At 42.9% G+C, this 16,972-nt stretch overlaps 1 protein-coding gene across 2 annotated transcripts; it reads left to right on the top strand.

Moving 5' to 3' along the window:
- On the top strand, positions 1 to 16,751 carry dedd1 (death effector domain-containing 1). 2 transcript variants are annotated; one of them, XM_049024157.1, is made up of 6 exons: positions 1 to 128; positions 1,049 to 1,556; positions 3,872 to 4,000; positions 4,326 to 4,475; positions 13,961 to 14,345; positions 15,408 to 16,751. In XM_049024157.1, exons 2-6 carry the CDS (start codon positions 1,091 to 1,093, stop codon positions 15,412 to 15,414), a joined length of 1,137 nt encoding a protein of 378 aa, XP_048880114.1. In that variant the 5' UTR covers positions 1 to 128; positions 1,049 to 1,090; the 3' UTR covers positions 15,415 to 16,751. The 2 variants fall into 2 exon arrangements, with proteins under 2 accessions (XP_048880114.1, XP_048880113.1); XM_049024156.1 differs by lacking the exon at positions 1 to 128 and having other exon boundaries at positions 653 to 1,556.
- The last annotated feature ends 221 nt before the right edge of the window (positions 16,752 to 16,972 follow it).

Below are 16,972 nucleotides of genomic sequence, written 5' to 3'. Positions count from 1 at the left end.
CGAGACAGCAGAGCGGAGCTTCCTGATTGGTGGATCGTCGCCACCGTCGGTATCTCTGCGTTTGGGGAGCTTGAGGGAGGATTACAGCTGCAGAGCTCGTACTCGTTTGTTCATCTTAGATAACTAAGGTTGGTATTAAACACGTTGTTGTGTCAAATATACAACTATTACCAGAAGTAGCGGAAAAAATGTTACACTTTTACCGTTTACACTTGTATGCTGAAGAAACACTTGTGCTTTACATTTTAACGGCTAGCTATCCTGGCTAGCTAGATCGTTCAGTTGTCGCAGGGTAATAACATTTTAAATACCACTGTATTATTTTTATTAATACGTTTACTTTAAAAGATATTGCGGATTGTTTATTTTATATACAATTATAAAAGCTGCTAACATATACCAAATTATCCTGGCAAATAAACCTTATGTAATGTAAGCAGACGTTTTAAGGGATGACATTTCTGTTTTCGGATGAGGCACAGTTAAACTAATGTAATTTCTGATATAATTTTGTTTTTTTAAATACGACCTCCGGAAAGTTAGTGTCGTTGGGCCTGGGTCTGTGGTATGTTCGAGAATATTGCGGGGCGTGTAGCCGACGAGCGGTGACGTGGCTAACTGTTAGCCTTAGGCCTAGAGGGATAGAGTAGAGGCTATCGGCATACTTCGTTTGCTGTTAACTATAATATTTATCTAATTATACTTGCATGAAACGGTTAGCTTAGTAGAGTGAGGTACCGGAATATTATTGGTTAACTGTCTGAGCGGAACTACTGGGGGGAAGAAAAAACATGGCATTACGTAACGGAATCACGTGATGTTTACGAACTGCTTCTCTGTTAGAAAACGGCGAGGGCGTGCAAATGTACTGTTTTCTGATTTAATGTCGCCAATAGCCGACTTAGCTGCTAAAAGTTACATTTCGTACTTCGGACACAAACCCGTATAAATAGCTCGGTGAATTAGTCTTTCCGTATTGGGTAGCGGCTCTTGTCCACACGTTTACACTGCAGTGCACTAATTTTGCTTTGTTTCGGTCTACATTTAGAAGCACCCACACTTTTCGCCAACTTGTCAGGAGAAGTCAAATATGGCCGCAATTGGGAGACAGAGGTACTCTTTGTATTGGGAAGAGACCGAGTGCCTGAGTTATTACGGAATGCTGTCACTTCACGAAATCTTCGAAGTTGTTGGTTCCCAGTTGACGGAGACTGACGTCGAAGTGCTGTCCTTCTTGCTGGAAGAAACGTACCCTGGAAAGCATCCCCTAGACCCGGCGGGCTGGACCCCCGATGTTTCCGGTGAAGATGTCCATACAGGTGATAAGGTGTCGCCCCGTCACAGGCTTCTGGAGGCCTGGCGTCGGATAGAGCCTCGCTCGGCCCCGTGTCCTTCAGAATCGCGACACAGACCCAAAAGCGGCTTAGAGCTGCTCCTGGAGCTGGAGAGGCGTGGGTATGTGAGCGAAGAGAACTTGGAGCCTCTTTTGCAGCTGCTTCGAATCCTGACGCGGCACGACCTTCTTCCGTTTGTATCCCGCAAGAAAAGGAGGACAGGTGAGATGCGTTTTAAAGGGCTCGATCATGAGGAATTGTACCTTAATACAGCTCTTACAGATAAACAATTTTAGTGTGTGGCAAATGTCTATGCTATGTCTTTATTAAATGTAGTATACGGTTATGCGCCGCAAAACGTCGTTTCAGTCCACGGCAGAACGCATTTACGACGGTGGTCCCACAAGGTTATAATGGAGCTGAACAATTCCTATCGCCTAACGTTTGTTGTGGTGATGCTGTAAACAAACCGACTGTGGTGCTACTCCAATAAAAGTAAAGTATACCACATGCAATTATGTATGGTACATAATATCGGCACGCAATATATTTAATTATTTATGCTGTACCAACTAGATTTGTATAAGTAGACTTTATAACCCCATCAATCAAATCTGGCCTTCAATTACAAAACACGGCCTTGTTTTCAGTTCTCTCAGGTAGTTAGCTTTATAATTACTGGCTCTGATTGGCTTCACACTGGGCTCACAGGTAAAGTAAGGCTGGAAAATCAGCACTGCTTTGCCCCTGAGGACTATGATTAGAATAGCCCTATTTTCTGATCCTTGCACTATGACAAAATCACCTAACATAGCATTTCTTGAACATGTGTGTGTTAAGAAATGCATGATTATATATTGCAGCGTTTAGTGTGTTTTTGTTTGTTTTTGCAGCATCTGGAGTTAGGGCTGAGCGATATCACATCGATATTATATCACAAATGCGATAATTACTTGGATTTATGATGACAGGCGAAACATTTGGCCAGACACCAGCTTTTCGGTATTATGATGATGTTTGTTTAGGGCCGCAATTTGTTAAGCAGATTAGTAGTACAGCTAAGATATTAATGAGGCATTTTATGATGCCCGAAAATTAGTAATCGGCTAATCTTTGCTGCTCATGTCAATTTCTTCCTTTCAACATCAGAAGGGTTCGTCCATTTCCTTCCACGCAGGCCACTCAGGTACTTGTCCAGTCTCTTGTCATTTCCAGAATAGATTACTGTAACTCACTCCTAGCAGGTCTGCCTCTGAGTGCCATTCGTCCTCTGCAGCTGATCCAGAATGCAACTGCCTGACTCGTTTTCAACCTTCCCAATTTCTCCCACACCACGCCATTGTTATGCTCCCTCCATGGGCTTCCTATAGCTGCCCGCATCAGATTCAAAACATTGATGCTCACCTACAAAGCCAAAAATGGACCAGTGCTTATCTCACCCAGCACTGCACCATGCACTCTTTGATCCTCCAGCACCGCTTGACTGGTCCCACCATCTCTCAAGGCGCAAGGAAGACATGCACCTAGACTCTACTCTGCTTTGGCACCTGTGTGGTGGAATGAACCCCCCTATATGTCCAGACAGTTGAGTCATTGGGTGCCTTCAAACAATGATTAAAAACCTATGTCTTTCGTATATCCTTGGATTAGTACTTCCAGGATTATACTCTTTTATTATTTTAAAAAGAAATTGTCTTACTTGCCAACAGAGTTTTTTAGAGTGGTAGTGTTCTTAGCTGAATTCTATTGAACGAGTATCGGAATGCATTCATTGATGATACTTCTAAGCACATATGTAAGTTGCTCTAGCTAAGGGTATCTGGCAAATGCTGTAAATGTAAAATTCAACATATCCTTATGTTTAATAAATGTCACAATTTAAACTGTAAAAAGTACTGCCACGCCACCAGTGTCTTTTACCTTGTTTATACACATGATCTCCTCTTTTAAAAGATGTTGTGGCTGCTGAGCTGTTCCTTTCTTCACCACATACTAAACCATAGTATACCAGAACAGTATTATGTGGTGTGCTCTGCTAGCTGAATTTAATAAACATAAAGATACGCCAAGTTTATACACATTACTAACTTTTGGTCGCCTTAAAACGTATCTCAATATATTACCCGTACTTCTAACCTGGTTAACAAATTGTGGGTGTAAATAAACATCTGTATAGTACTGAAAAGCTGGTGCCTGGCCAAATCATCTACCTGTTATTTGAAGCCCTGGTGATTATTGCTCATGAGCAATATAAGAGCGATATGACATCTCCCAGCCCTATCTGGAGTGAACAAAAGAAGAATTTCGTCATGAAGAGTTCATTTAATATTTATTTGCGTGATTCTTGAATCTAGTACCTCTTAGATCTAGTTCCTGTCTAACTGAAAGGGTGATGATGCTATTTGTATTAGTACAGTTGCATAAAGCATATGTACCTTGGCATTCAAAGAAATCAGAATAAGCAAAGTGTGGGTCATATGTAGGATTTGCTGGAATGGTCTTTAAACCACTTAGCAGTATTCTGTTCTGTTTTCCAGTGTCACCTGAACGTTATAATGTGGAGTACTTGGCTGAAGACCAAAGGGAAGTTAGTTGTGTCGAACTGATCAACAGCTACAGACAGACAAACTATTCCCAAGACTACTCATCGCAGCAGTGGAGGGCAGGTCAGCATCGTGGGGCACACGTGTGGTTTGTGGAAATCATGCCAGGATTTCCCAAGAAAGGTAATTAAGTGGCAACTGGACTTGTTTAGTTCCTTGAAAACGTTTCACCCTTCATTCCATTTTCAAGGAAATAAAGTCCATTTGTCACTGGATAACCTTTCTTGGGATAACCATGACCTGGATGACTGAGAATCTTCACCCTACTAGGATTTGCTTGTTTCCATTCTCTACGTATATGTGCTGAACGTCTTGTTTCGGTTTAGATTAAAGCACGCTGCATCCCCACCTTCTGAAATGTCAATTTGTCTGATTTTGTGTGTATTAGGTGTCGATCCATCCAGACAGACACGCTCCTCTGCTCGCCGGAAGCGTGGCCGTGGTACCCGGCGTGCAAGTCTGACTCCCCGACAGAGGGTGGCAGAATTGTCAGAAGCCCTCCCTGTACCACAGCCTGTACAAGAGAAAATCACCTGCGGTAAGAGCGCCCCATTCTTCTCTCTCTCTTACTGCTCATTTCTCTGAGTGAGTATGGGTCTCTCTCCCGGCATTTGTGACTTTGAAGTCCTCTTACCTGTACTCTGTCCGTCTTCCCATGCCGTGAATCACATAAGTGCCATCCACTCTATCAACAGCACAGATTTTTTTTAAACACTTACTTGCTGGTGCATAGCTTTTCCACTGTTCTGAATCATCCAGCTTTCAGACTCCTCTGCCAAGGCCCTTGCATTGGGATGGGGGTGAAAATAATCTCGTTATTGTTTGATGCATCATCTTTGAACCTGTTTGATATGTTTGGACAGACGCGTGTCGTTTTGTTCCTTCTGGTCTCCAAGTGTTTTGGGATGACCTTTTTTCTTTTTTTCCTTTTTTGATTTTGCTACGCATTTTATTTAGCGACAGCTACTTCCTTTCTTTTGTCTTCCCCACCCGCACCCCCGCATGTTTTAACGACTGAGGGAGGCATGTTTCAGTATGCGCCATTAAGTCAGTTTGGCTGTGTTTAACGTGACATTTTAAGAACCACCACCACAATTTTAGCATATAGTGGGTTCTTATTAAAGTGTGTGTCAGCTGCTTTATGCCTGTGAGGTGTTGTGGTTTTTTTTGTGCATCTAATTTCTCTGAGAAGCCTGAGAAGGAAGAACTATAAACTGCCTGTTAACATCTATCCGTGCTTGTTTAGGAGGTGGAAAATGAAGCCATTTTCACTGACCAATGGGATTCTACTAAAAATTGAAAGGCTTGTTAGTGCGTGTCCCTCTTTGATTTCAAGAGCTGATTCCATTAACATGAACTGTGCTGAAACTCCTCAGATAATTGTGAAGCTTTGGCTCTATGCAAGACCTCACTAAGGCTACAGAGCATTAGAAGCACAAGCTGCATTCTCTTGTGCTTAATATTTGGGGGGGGGGGTAATGGAATCCAGCAAGACAGTCTGCAGTTCGCTTGTGGCTTGTTTTAATTAAGATATGGATCGGATGGAATCTTTTATTTTGTTAATGTATACGATATGGAGAATTTGCAGAAAAGCCTAGTTAAGATCTAATAGTGAGTCACATTAATCATGCAGTTTGCCGTCTTTTTTGTTGAGAGCTTTGGATTCATGGAGCTTTCAGGAATCAGCAGTGGCGTTTTCTCATCAGGAAAAAGGGCCAGTGGACTAAATGGGTCAGTTGTCAACGGAGTTTTTAAATCAACCCCGATCTATGGAATTTTATGATCAAGGAAAGGGATCCCTCAAACAAACAGAAGCCACAGCTGTTATTTAATGTTAATTGTTTCTGAATTTGGCAAAAATATTTTAGGAACAATAGCAACATTTGCTGCACAGCAGTATGATTCAGTCTGTGTCTCACACAGCTTACAGCAGGCCTCTGATGTAGTCTGATTTGTAAAGGAAATTCCTATATATTTCATGGCAGTTTGACATTTATTTCTCCTCTCTCCAGAGTGGTTCTCAGTTGTAGCATTACGTATCTACAGAACTGATAGTGAAACCTGGATGCAATGCATCCTAATACTTTTCTTTAGAGAAAAGCCTTAGTCAGTCGGCAGTATCTCTGTCTGTACTGTGTTTGATGTCTTTGGATACCATGACAGTGTGCATATTTAATCAAAATCTTGAAGTTAATTCTATGAGATCTGTGAAGTACCCATACACCCAACAGTCACTACATCATATAACAGTAAAGAATGCCATGAGTGTCCTTAAAGCAGCATACAACAGAAACCTGCTGAATGCTCTGTTGTGAGAGTGACCGCTGTGCAAACATGAACCCCGCCCCTGTGTAGTGTCACTACTGCATCTCCATTAGAACTTCACTTGTGTCCCATGCATTGCCCTGGTTGTGATTTATTATAAGAGAGAGAGTGAGAGACCTTCCCTAGACAAACATCTATCAATTTGTAAACTGTCAGAAATCCCTTAATTGATGAGAGAATTATTAGTGCATGAAGTGTGAGCCATCTACATCCACAGACCACTCGGATGAGTTTTAGATCAAGGCAGAAGAAGGGTCTTGTCTGTAGCGGGGCCTTGTCATACAAACCCTGTGATCGCATTCTCTGTCTTTCTCTCTGTATGCGAGTGTGTGTACCCGTGCTGAGTGTGCTTCACCACTTCATCGATGTATTGCGATGGCAATAACTCAGCTGGTCCTGTCATTCTTTTTCACTTTAATCCTCCCCTCCATTTCTATTTCTTCAGCCACTTTACCACAATGCCTCCTTGGGTAGGTCTTCTGTCACTGATTTAGACAAAGCAAAGCATGACTGTGCTGATGTTCTGTTCTGCCTGAATTTTCAATCCATAGTGGTTAGGTCCAGCAAAAGTTGTGGAACTCTGGGACAAGTAAGTCTGAATTCTGTTGACCCCCATTTAAATTGTACCTGCTTGAGCACTGTTTAGACGTCTGTAATGGTAAACCATCTTATAAGTAGCTGAGAATGTTCCTCCTACATCCAAATATTATGAGTTTACAACATGTCACTTCTAAAGAAAAATATACAACAATTTGTAGAAGATCGTGTTCAGCCTACTGTGTTCATCAGGCTATAAGCAGCCTCTAAACTTTTAAGGACATACATCTGCCTATAGCCTTACGCAACAAATGTTGTCTCATGCAGAAGGGCCTCCCTAGTAGTACAAAAGTAAAACATAATTTTACAAATTAGACTGAGAAAGCCCTCCAGTACAGAGCAGACCAAACAGACCAAAAGTGACCTGCAGTGTTGTTTCTTGTCCAATGAAAATGTGCTGTCTTGACTCCGCATTTGATTCCACCAGGTTGACTGAGGATTGAAACTCAGATCGGGTAGGAAACAGAGAGAGAGACTGCAGTGAGTCAGTCCTGTCTCTCTGTCCGTATGGTCAGCGTGTGCTCACTCGCACTCTCTCACGGTCGGCCCGATGCCTAAGGTAAAGAAGTCCCGTGTGGGGGCTGTCACATGCTCTGTGTTCAATGCCTGTGCTCCAACAAACCTCCCCTACCCTCTAATGCTCTACAAGTGTGCTCGAGTGTTCTCTGTGCTGTTTCTCTCTGGCTAAGAGTGATCCTCAGAGAGCCCAGCCCATCCTCACTGTTTCTCTCAGTGGTGTGGGCCTCTACATTTTGCAGAATTGACCAAAGAGTCCACTGTAACCTTGTCCTCCCAGAGCTGTTCTAGGAATGTGCTCAGATAGCTCTCAGAACATTTTTATAAGAGGCTTCAAGCGTGAGCCGGAACCATTCAGAATCAGTACCTGACTCAATTCCAAAAATATGCCAAACTGCTTTCAGAATTGTGCCGAACATTTTTTAATTGACCTATGTGGTTCTGGTGCTGTCCCAAAACATGAAAATCAAGCTATCAGCAATTTAAACATTGCATTTGAATATGCCACATGTCTCATGTCCTCTAAAACCCTTCTGGAACCTGTATTAGAAGTGGAAACCCTCCCTAACACTGGATCCATTATTCTGCCAGTTCTCATTTTTGAAATGACCCAAATGCTGATGGTGTTCTAAAACTTCTTTGAAACTTTTCTGGAACCTTTGCTTGAACAGTTCTGAGGAAAATGCCCCAACAAAGTAAAATAAATTATTCTTAAACCCACATACCTGATCTCCGTGCTCATAGTGAGCTGTGTATGTGAGATCAGAGATAAAAGATGTTTTCTTTTGTAATAACACTTTAGTGTAATTTTAACTAGAAGGCTATGTGTGTTCTGTAATCTTTCTAAAATTATTAGTAATTAAATTAAACTTTCCCAAAGAATTGTCACACATTCGTTTTGTTATTCACTGAACAGACTTATTTTACAGATCATTTAAGGAAGCGAACTATGACATAAAAGCAGTCTGATTAAATTGCAAGCAGTAAAGGGGCCATAGTTTTTTTTTTTTTTTTTTTTATCATCTGAAATACCACCTAGGATGGTCTGCTTGGCTCATGTATTAGTCTGTGCCGTCACTCTTAAAATTGTTTGAAGTACTTTTTCTGAATGCCAGTGAAATTTCATTTCTGCAGTTATAAATGCAACATAGTGTACAGGGTTATTTAAGATAGTCTAAGCTTCAGGTTTCCACAGTTTGCATTAACTGTGTGTGCGCGTGCATGTGCGCGCGCATTGTTTATGTATAGGAGATTTTTTTTACTTTAGTTTTTTTGGGTTGTATAATCTGTTGCATTGTCTCCTCACTAAATGCCAAAGCATTATGAGAGGGCATTGCATCGCAGGGTGTGGTGGGCATTTGACCCTTCGTCTGAGTGACTGGACTGGACTGGAAGAGTCTAGGAAAACAAACTTTGGCCTCTTTACTATATGCAATTGCAATTTTCAGGCAGCTCCACGGTCATGAAATTTTATATGACCTTTTGTATTTTTTTGAAAGTTGGTACATGTCTCTTCCCTATTACGGTAACATGTAAGCTGAAAGCCTTTGTAAATGGCGGTAGTCATATCTATCTGTGCTTTGCTATGTCGTACATGCATGACGCAATACAGATTCAAGCATGTTGTCGTCTTTATGCTTTGGCATATTTAACTTATTTTCAATGTGAGTGGTATTTCTCCAGAGTTGGTATGTGTGATGGGGATGGTGTCAGCTTAATTGGTAGGAATTTCTATTGCTAACTAACTAACGGTAGGTCGGTTTATTTAAGAAAGAGATAATGATTAATTAAGCCCAGTCTCCAATGCTGATGCAGTTTAATATTCTTACTGTTATGGAATTAGAAGGAATGCACTTTGCCTGCTATAACTTTTGGTAACAATCTATGCTGATCAGCATGCCACGCAGATTTTTAAGCTCCTCACCATAACTATTCCAATCTCTGAGCTTCAGATACCTTAGTGATAACCAATATGTAAATGAACATTAAGGGATTAACTGGAAGACTTTAAATGTGACGTTTTCATTGGTTGCCTCATGGCATGTGCCAACTTTCAAGGAAATTGGTCATTCTAGAAAAAACCAACGAATCAGTGCAAAGCAAGGGGCCGGAAGGGGAGATATGTCTGTACCATGCCTGCTTGTGTTGACAAACCGCTACCGGAGTGAAAACCAAAGCCAATCTCTTGTCTTTCTCTTTTTCTCTCCTTTCTCTGTGTTCGCAGTTCAAAACAGACTGACTCATGTCAGGGAAACACAAGTTGGTCGTCCTCACAGACACAATGAGAGCGAGAGAACGAACACAAAAACAATTGAGCAAACAAACCGAACAAAGTGAGAGACGGACAAACAGACAGCGTGCCGTTGTCTGTCTGCCCGTCTCGCTCTTTCAGTCTCTCGTTCTGCTGCTCGGCAGAAAAGCGGATCGATAGAGTCGAAGCTCTCCACATCAACTGACGTCTCAAACGGTACTTTTGTTGGCATTCTGTCAAGCCAGATGGAGTAACTAAACTGGGTCTTGTTTTTATAAAAGGAAAAATGAGTTGTTCCTTTTTACATGTCTATTGCATCTCACTGTCCTTGTTTGATGAAGCTGTACCACAATGACATGGTCTCATCCAGTCTTTCAGTGTTTCTCAAACGCTCCTTGGTTCTACATTGTTCTGCTGACACTAAAGATCAGCTCCAAAGCCCAAACCTAAACAAATGTCTCTCGCTGGGGTCTTAATGGACACTTGATTGACAACTAGTGATCGGCTGATTTACCTTTGGAGTCAGAACTGCTGTGGCAAGGCTGTGTGTGATCAATATCTATCTATGTGCAGATCAGTATAATATGCTGTAATGTATGGGTTTCAGTGAGTATGAATCACCTTTAACTAAAGTTCATGTTCAACTTTGACTTAATTGGGCTTGGTCAAATTTCATGTATAACACCTGTTTAGGATGAAACCTAAAGTCTCTGTCCCCTCCAATCTCATGTGACTAGAAGGGCCATTTGGTGAATGGGCAAGCATTTTCACATCAGCCAGGATTTATTTAATATTTCTGTGCACAAGTAGCTAAAATGTTCAATGCATGATAAAACGGGCAGAGCTACTCTACTAAACCAGTGCCCTAAATGTACAGTTCTGGATGTGAATGTTTTTTTCTGTCACTCCAAGCCTGCTGAACAAGCAGAGTTCTGTCTGTATGGCTCTGTGGGGCTCCTGTAGCCTGACTGCATTCAGGATGAGAGGACTACAGTCTGATTTCATTCATGCTGTGATCCAGCACTGAAGCAAATTTTACTCTGAATGATGAACCACTCCCTTTGAGAGCAAAATGCAGGTTCCTCTTTCTCTTTACCCCATCCATCCGCCCGCCAGACCCCGCCTAATCTGCCGTGGTCTTTAAGGGGCAGCAAAGAAAGCTGGATGGAATCGCCAGAGCTCTCCCCTTTCAGAATGAAATGGTATTATTCAGTGCATTTTATCTCTTTGAGAATGTTAAAGGTTGCAAAAAGAGTCAGAGAAACAGTAACGGCAATGACATTGGTTCTGTCAAGTCTTGGGTGGGTGGGTGGGGGGGGAGCTCGAAAAATCTTCTATTGCATCCATTTTCTGTGTGCAAGCTAACAATTGACCTTTAAAGGAAATTACTACTTGTGAGATTATTTTGAACAAGCCCTTCCTATACTAAAAGCAGTCAGTGTAAAAATAGTGAGGGGAAAAAAAGCTTTTAAACCTGCCTAGAGAACTGGAAATATTTTTTAAGACCTACCTGGGCCTTTTTGTAATACCTTTAAAAACTGTGGTGGATTGGAGTGATTACAGGCTTTTTACACTGAGGGGAAAAAAACAAACCACTCAGGGTGCTGTAACAGGACAGAAATGTGTATGATATTGTACAGCCTGACAATGTAAGTGTGCAAGAAATGGGATGTACAAACTTTTTGTTACTAGCCTGTTACCTCGCTTTGTTGCTTTAAATGCAAAAGGCCTTCAGTGGCAATTTGTTACCTTTTGGGTTGTACTTTGGGATTTTGTTCATACCTGTCTCCAGAAAAAAATGTTGCATTCAAAGCTGATGGTGCCAAAGACTAAATTTTGTTTTTTTTGTGAGAAATTTCTAATCAGCAGGGTGTGTCGCCCATCTCCTACTTACCTCGGTACCATTCCTCATGCTGTTGCCCAGGGCCACCATCATGTTTCTGGTCTCTGCTGTCTTGACCAGCGTGCAGAGAGTCCGCTCCCACCCTTGTCTTTAAGAGAGCTGGTTTTGTGTCGGTGGATTGGGAAAAGTAACCCTCCACCACAGAAATAAAAGAAACAAACAGGGAGCCCATGTCCTTCAGTCATGGAGCAGGTTTTTCACTGCGGTGGCTTGAATGCTGAAAAAAAAAACTGCTAATGTTTCTCTGGGCAAAACTGCAAACCGACATGGAGATAGGGCAAACATGAGGGCATTTTCACAGTTCCAGCTGACGGCCTTGAGAAGCAAATCAAACAAGATCTGAATGTTTAGAAGGGCCAAAAAAGCCCTCCTGGTATTAAATTCTCAAGCCAGGGAAGCTGCGAACAGTGGCAGTGTTTGGCTTTCACTCATTCCCAAATGGTAGGGAGTAAAAATTGAATTATAAATATAACATTTACATTTCCACAGCAGAAGTATTTTGTATGTAGCTCCCAGTGGGTTTTTGCTACCCTTCCCCCAAAATGTTATGATTGGCTGTAACACACAAATAATTCTCCTAGGATATCAGTCATGGAATCTGTTGACAAAATGCTGCCCATAAGAATTTTTTTTGTTAATTAGGGGCAAAGAACTTGACTCTTTCACTAAAATCAGACTCTGAGTCAATTGTGTTTTAAAGGTTTTGTGTTTTTTTTTTCCAATTTTTAAAGACAAAGATTATGTATATCCTGTTCTGTTTTTAATTTTCTTTTGACAGTTCTGATTTTTATGTTTAATTTCTTAAACTGCCATGTCCTGGATAATTTAATATGTATTCCCCTTAATTATTTTAAATAATTTGTCCCAGGCCTTTTACAACTAGGTGTAATGCAATTAAAATTCTTCCTGTTGCAAATCATTCGAAAAGTGACCATGTCCGAGGGCAAATGCTCATCACCTTATGCCTGTGTCTGTGACTTGTCTCTGAATAAAATAAGTGCCACTCTCCCTTTGGCTGTAAAGATGGAAAATTTGGGCTTTTCTTTTCCAACTGAAGGCTCTGAAATTGCGATTCATGGCTTTGGGCCTGTTTTCCACGTCCTCATTACTCTCTGCCTCCTGCCTATCCTCACCCTCCTCCTCTCACTCTAAAGTATTCTGCCCCCTGCACTCCTACCCTCTCTGAACCCCCTCTCTCCAACCCGCCTATTTTATTTTTAACCCCTTGCGCACGCCTCTGTGCCATGTAGGGGAACCTTTGTTTCAGTGAAGTCTGAAGAGACCCCATCCACATGACAAGATGAGCGCTGCTGTCCACTCTCCAGTATGTATCCTCCAAGAAACGTCAACCCTCGCTTGCTATGCATGGATAAGACACTCATAAGGGCCCTTTGAGGAATAGAGTGCACCTACAGTGTAGCTGTCAGTTTCATCCAGTGCATCTTTACAGATGGGGTTTTCATTACGGAAGTTTTAGTCATTTGCTAATTTACTGGGAAAGTCACCACACTGTGTGAAACTTGGCCCTCAGTGTGAACAGAGCTTAGTATCCGATCAGTCTTCTCTCATCTTTTGTTTTCTTTTCTTCCCCAGTCCAACCGTTTGTTCTTGTGCCTCAGCCATGGTAGGGCTTCTGTGTCTCATGCACGAGATCCCACACTCACGAGTAGATGAAGACAGGTGCCGCGGTCCACCTGTGGGGAAGTGCTCGCATCCTGTTTGAAGGGACGCACCATGTTCGATGTCCATCTGGGGGGAGTTCAGGAGTGGTGTTTTAATAATTGTAGTCAGTGGGGACCTTTCATTGAATGTAAACTCCCTCCCTCTGTCCATAACCACTCGGATGTGATCTATATGGGCGTGTAGCTGCTCCGAGTGCCTGTTCATGTTTGTGTCTACTGTCTTTAAGGAAGGTGGTAGGCTCATGGACCCTAGCTGCTTGCGAAGCACTGGTGTCGTTGGGTGAGGTCGCAGCTTGTGCTCATATGATGCCCCCCCGCATTTTTCAGAGGATGTTAGCTTGTATAAGGGCACTATCTGCTGCCGTTACAGTGCATCTGCTCCGGTCTATGTGTTCCTCAGACCCTCTCTTTTCCATCACCCACCACACGTCCCCCAATTTCCCCCAGAACATTTTATGCCTGTTTGTCCACAGTTGTACTTTTAATGTGCCGCAGATGGGCTTTGCCAGTGTCATCTTGATGTACAGGTATTCATGTCGTTTGTTTTTGTTTGTTCCCCTTTTGTTCTCTCATCACTTCCTTTTCCTTAACTCTCACCCCCAACTGACTCTCCTGTACTGTAACCCTCTACTGTGCTTCACCCTCCCCTTTTCTGCTGCCACCAACCCTAACCCTTCTTCCCGCCTCTGTCCCTCCTCCCCCCCACCTGTATTTCCTGCTCCTCCTCCTGCCCCTCTCTGCCCGAACAGACATCCGGCTGCGCGTGCGGGCCGAGTACTCGGAGCACGAGTCGGCACTGCGAGGCGGCGTGTCCTCGGACAAGCAGCAGCCCCTCGAACGCCAGTTCGAGCTCTTCAGCAGGGCCAGTTCAGTGCTGCGCGCCCGCGACCTCGGCTCCATCATCTGTGACATCAAGTTCTCGGAGCTGGCCAACCTCGACGCCTTCTGGGCCGACTACCTGAGCGGGGCGCTTCTGGAAGCGCTCAAGGGTGTCTTCATCACCGATTCTCTGAAGAGAGCCGCAGGCCACGAGGGTGTGCGGCTACTGGTCAGCGTGGACCAGGATGATTACGAAGAGGGCCGAAGGCTCCTTCTAGAGAGCCAGGGCTGGATGGCCTCCTGGACTGGGACCAGGTAATTGGCTGCGAGCGCCTGTGTGTGTGTGCTGGTATTTGTAGAAGACCAGTGTTAACACACTATCTTTGTCCGTGTGGATTTTGTGCGTAATCCTTGAAACTTCTGTCTGTTTTGTGGGTAAGTTAAATGATGCGTAATATCTTACACAGGCATAAATGCCTCCATTAAGTGCTTCCCTTTAACCCAGTCAGCTGCTGAATTTTTATGCAGTGGTAAAAGTTTTGGGATGTCAGGGTCTGAAGAAAGTCAGAGGCTAAAATTCACCTAGATGGTGTTTTTCACTTACGTACATTCGCAGAAAGCACTGTAGGTGCTGTCAGGTTTGACTCCTTGATACATATAATCAGATCTGCGTTACTTGCGATCCATACTTGTGGAAGAAGGAATGACCTCTGCTTTCCTCTAGTGTTTTTACAGCACTTTTGTCCCCCCCATCCTGCTTGTGTACACATTACATATTATTGAAAAGAAATTCCATCAGTGACCTGAGGGCAAGCTTTACACATACACCTACACATACACCTACACCTACACATACACCTACACATACACATACACATACACCTACACATACACCTACACATACACATACACATACACATACACATACACATACACAGTATTTAAAATGCTTTTATAGCTGGACTGTCTGCCATCCTGTAGAGGGGACGTGTCAGTCTTGGAATCTTGCAGTCCTAGTTACAATTTGACTAGTTACTGATTTACACCAGAAGTACGTCATGTGTTGACTGATTCCCCCCCCCCCCCGCCCCCCAGTTAGGGCTGAGTTTCAGTATGAACTCATCATCTTCTTGATTCTGTTCTAGAAGAGCTCTGCTGTTGGACTCAGTCTGAAACAAAAGGGCTGAATTCTTGTTCAGTTAGTCTGCTGCAGGCATATGCTTGAGAAGTGCTGCTCAACAAGATGGCATCTAAACTTTTTCTGTTGTCTTTGATTCAAGTTAAATGAAAAAAGTTTTTAGGTTTATGTTCATAAGTTTGCTGGTCATTGATGGTTATCAGAGCCACCTGACGCGGTTCCTCCATCACTTTTTCCAGGTCTTGATGAGCCGTCGTCGGTGCAGAACGATGGGGCAGGAAGGCAGATACCTGCTTGTCACTCCTTCCTCCCCCCCCCCTCCCCAAGGCACAGCCTCCGTCATGGCAACTGCCCCGAAGCCAACAAACGGCGACTTTTTTGAAATGATGATGCAATTGAGGGAATGAGAGAGTGCAGCCTCTCTCTTTAAGACCAGCCTGCTCTTCTTGGCTGAACTGCACTGAAAACCAGTGGGAAGGCAGCTGTCTGCCCCTAACACGGTCTCTCACGCACTGCCAGATTTTCCCATGATGCTCTGGTATAAAGAGACAGCATGTGCAGATTTGAATCAGCATAAATTATACACGTGTGTATGACCTGTCAAAATAGCATTGAGTAGTGTGAGTATGTGTGTCACTTATGATCTGATCTGCCATGCATTGCTATGAATTACCATAATTTTGGAGGATGTATTTGTCTTTAGCTGTCATGGATTAGTAGGAAGGATGAGGTGATGGATCAGTATTTTGATCTAGAAATAAATATTGCAGAAGGCAATGGAGACATTTTGATGTTGCTAGCAGGGGCAGAGAGGGGTTGGCTCTGGCCCAAAATACTAGAAAGAGAAGAATGGGATTTTTTCCACCTGCACTTTTTGTGAGCTCTGTTCAGATGATAATCGGATCTTGGGCCGGTCTGATTTTCTGGCACCCTTCTCTGTGCCTCTCACCGAGGTAGCCGGGTTGGGCACACGGGCAAGCAAAGGCGTACTGCCGAGCCAGGTGAACTAAGGATCTGTCTGCCTCAATGTTCTTGCATAAGTCAAGCAGTTTAAACTTACTCCCAAGATTATACAGAGCCTGTGAGAGGTGGTGTCCACTCCGTGTGCACATGTGAGGGGACAGTAAATCCATCATTATGGCTGTGTTTCCAGATTACGTGAGCAGAGTGTCGTTGGCTGCCCTGGATCACTGTCACCTGTAGGGCACGACCTGCATTGGATCAATACTCTCCTTCTGAGTCCTGGCATATTAGGGTAATTTTAGGGGCAGGTTGGTATTATCATTTGGATCAGAGCTCTGATTTACCTGGGACCAGGGAATCGTGAGGTGCAGGACAGACATATGTACATTACATGTGTAAATATTTCTGATGTCTTATGAACCATAGTTTGAGAAAGATTAAGAATAACCAATGATAGTTTAATATCTAGGATATTACGGGTGAGCATTTGTTAAAAACCAGCAGATTTGGGCATGGCAACGGTGACCTTGGTTTGTGTTTTTTTTTTTTTTTAATGAAAAGTTAATTTAATGTGTTTGAAAGCAAGAATAATTTCTAAATAAAATACATAGTCAAATATGCATTCTCTGTGTTGGGTTTTTATTACTAGCTCAGCTATGTGGAAGTAAAGAATGACCAGCTATTTAAAAATGTATGTAATATATATGAGCAGCCTTGTATCTGATATAACTCCACGAAGGCAAAGACTAACTTTCAGACGTAGCACAAAAATATATGCTAACTACACCCCCAGCTTACTCACCCGGGTTGAATTTTACTGGCACTGAATGAGCCACTTCGT

The sequence above is a fragment of the Brienomyrus brachyistius genome, chromosome 9, assembly GCF_023856365.1.
Source record: "Brienomyrus brachyistius isolate T26 chromosome 9, BBRACH_0.4, whole genome shotgun sequence".
NCBI lineage: Eukaryota > Metazoa > Chordata > Actinopteri > Osteoglossiformes > Mormyridae > Brienomyrus > Brienomyrus brachyistius.
The sequence above is the reverse complement of the archived record's forward strand: the minus strand, read 5'-3'. Positions and strand labels throughout refer to the sequence as shown.

Bases quoted from the DNA above. Each gene is read 5' to 3' on its own strand.
- dedd1 (XM_049024157.1), top strand. From the start codon at position 1,091: ATGGCCGCAATTGGGAGACAGAGGTACTCTTTGTATTGGGAAGAGACC. The intron at 4,001-4,325 runs GTCAGCATCGTG...TGTGTGTATTAG, and splicing joins ATCGCAGCAGTGGAGGGCAG to GTGTCGATCCATCCAGACAG. The intron at 4,476-13,960 runs GTAAGAGCGCCC...CTGCCCGAACAG, and splicing joins ACAAGAGAAAATCACCTGCG to ACATCCGGCTGCGCGTGCGG.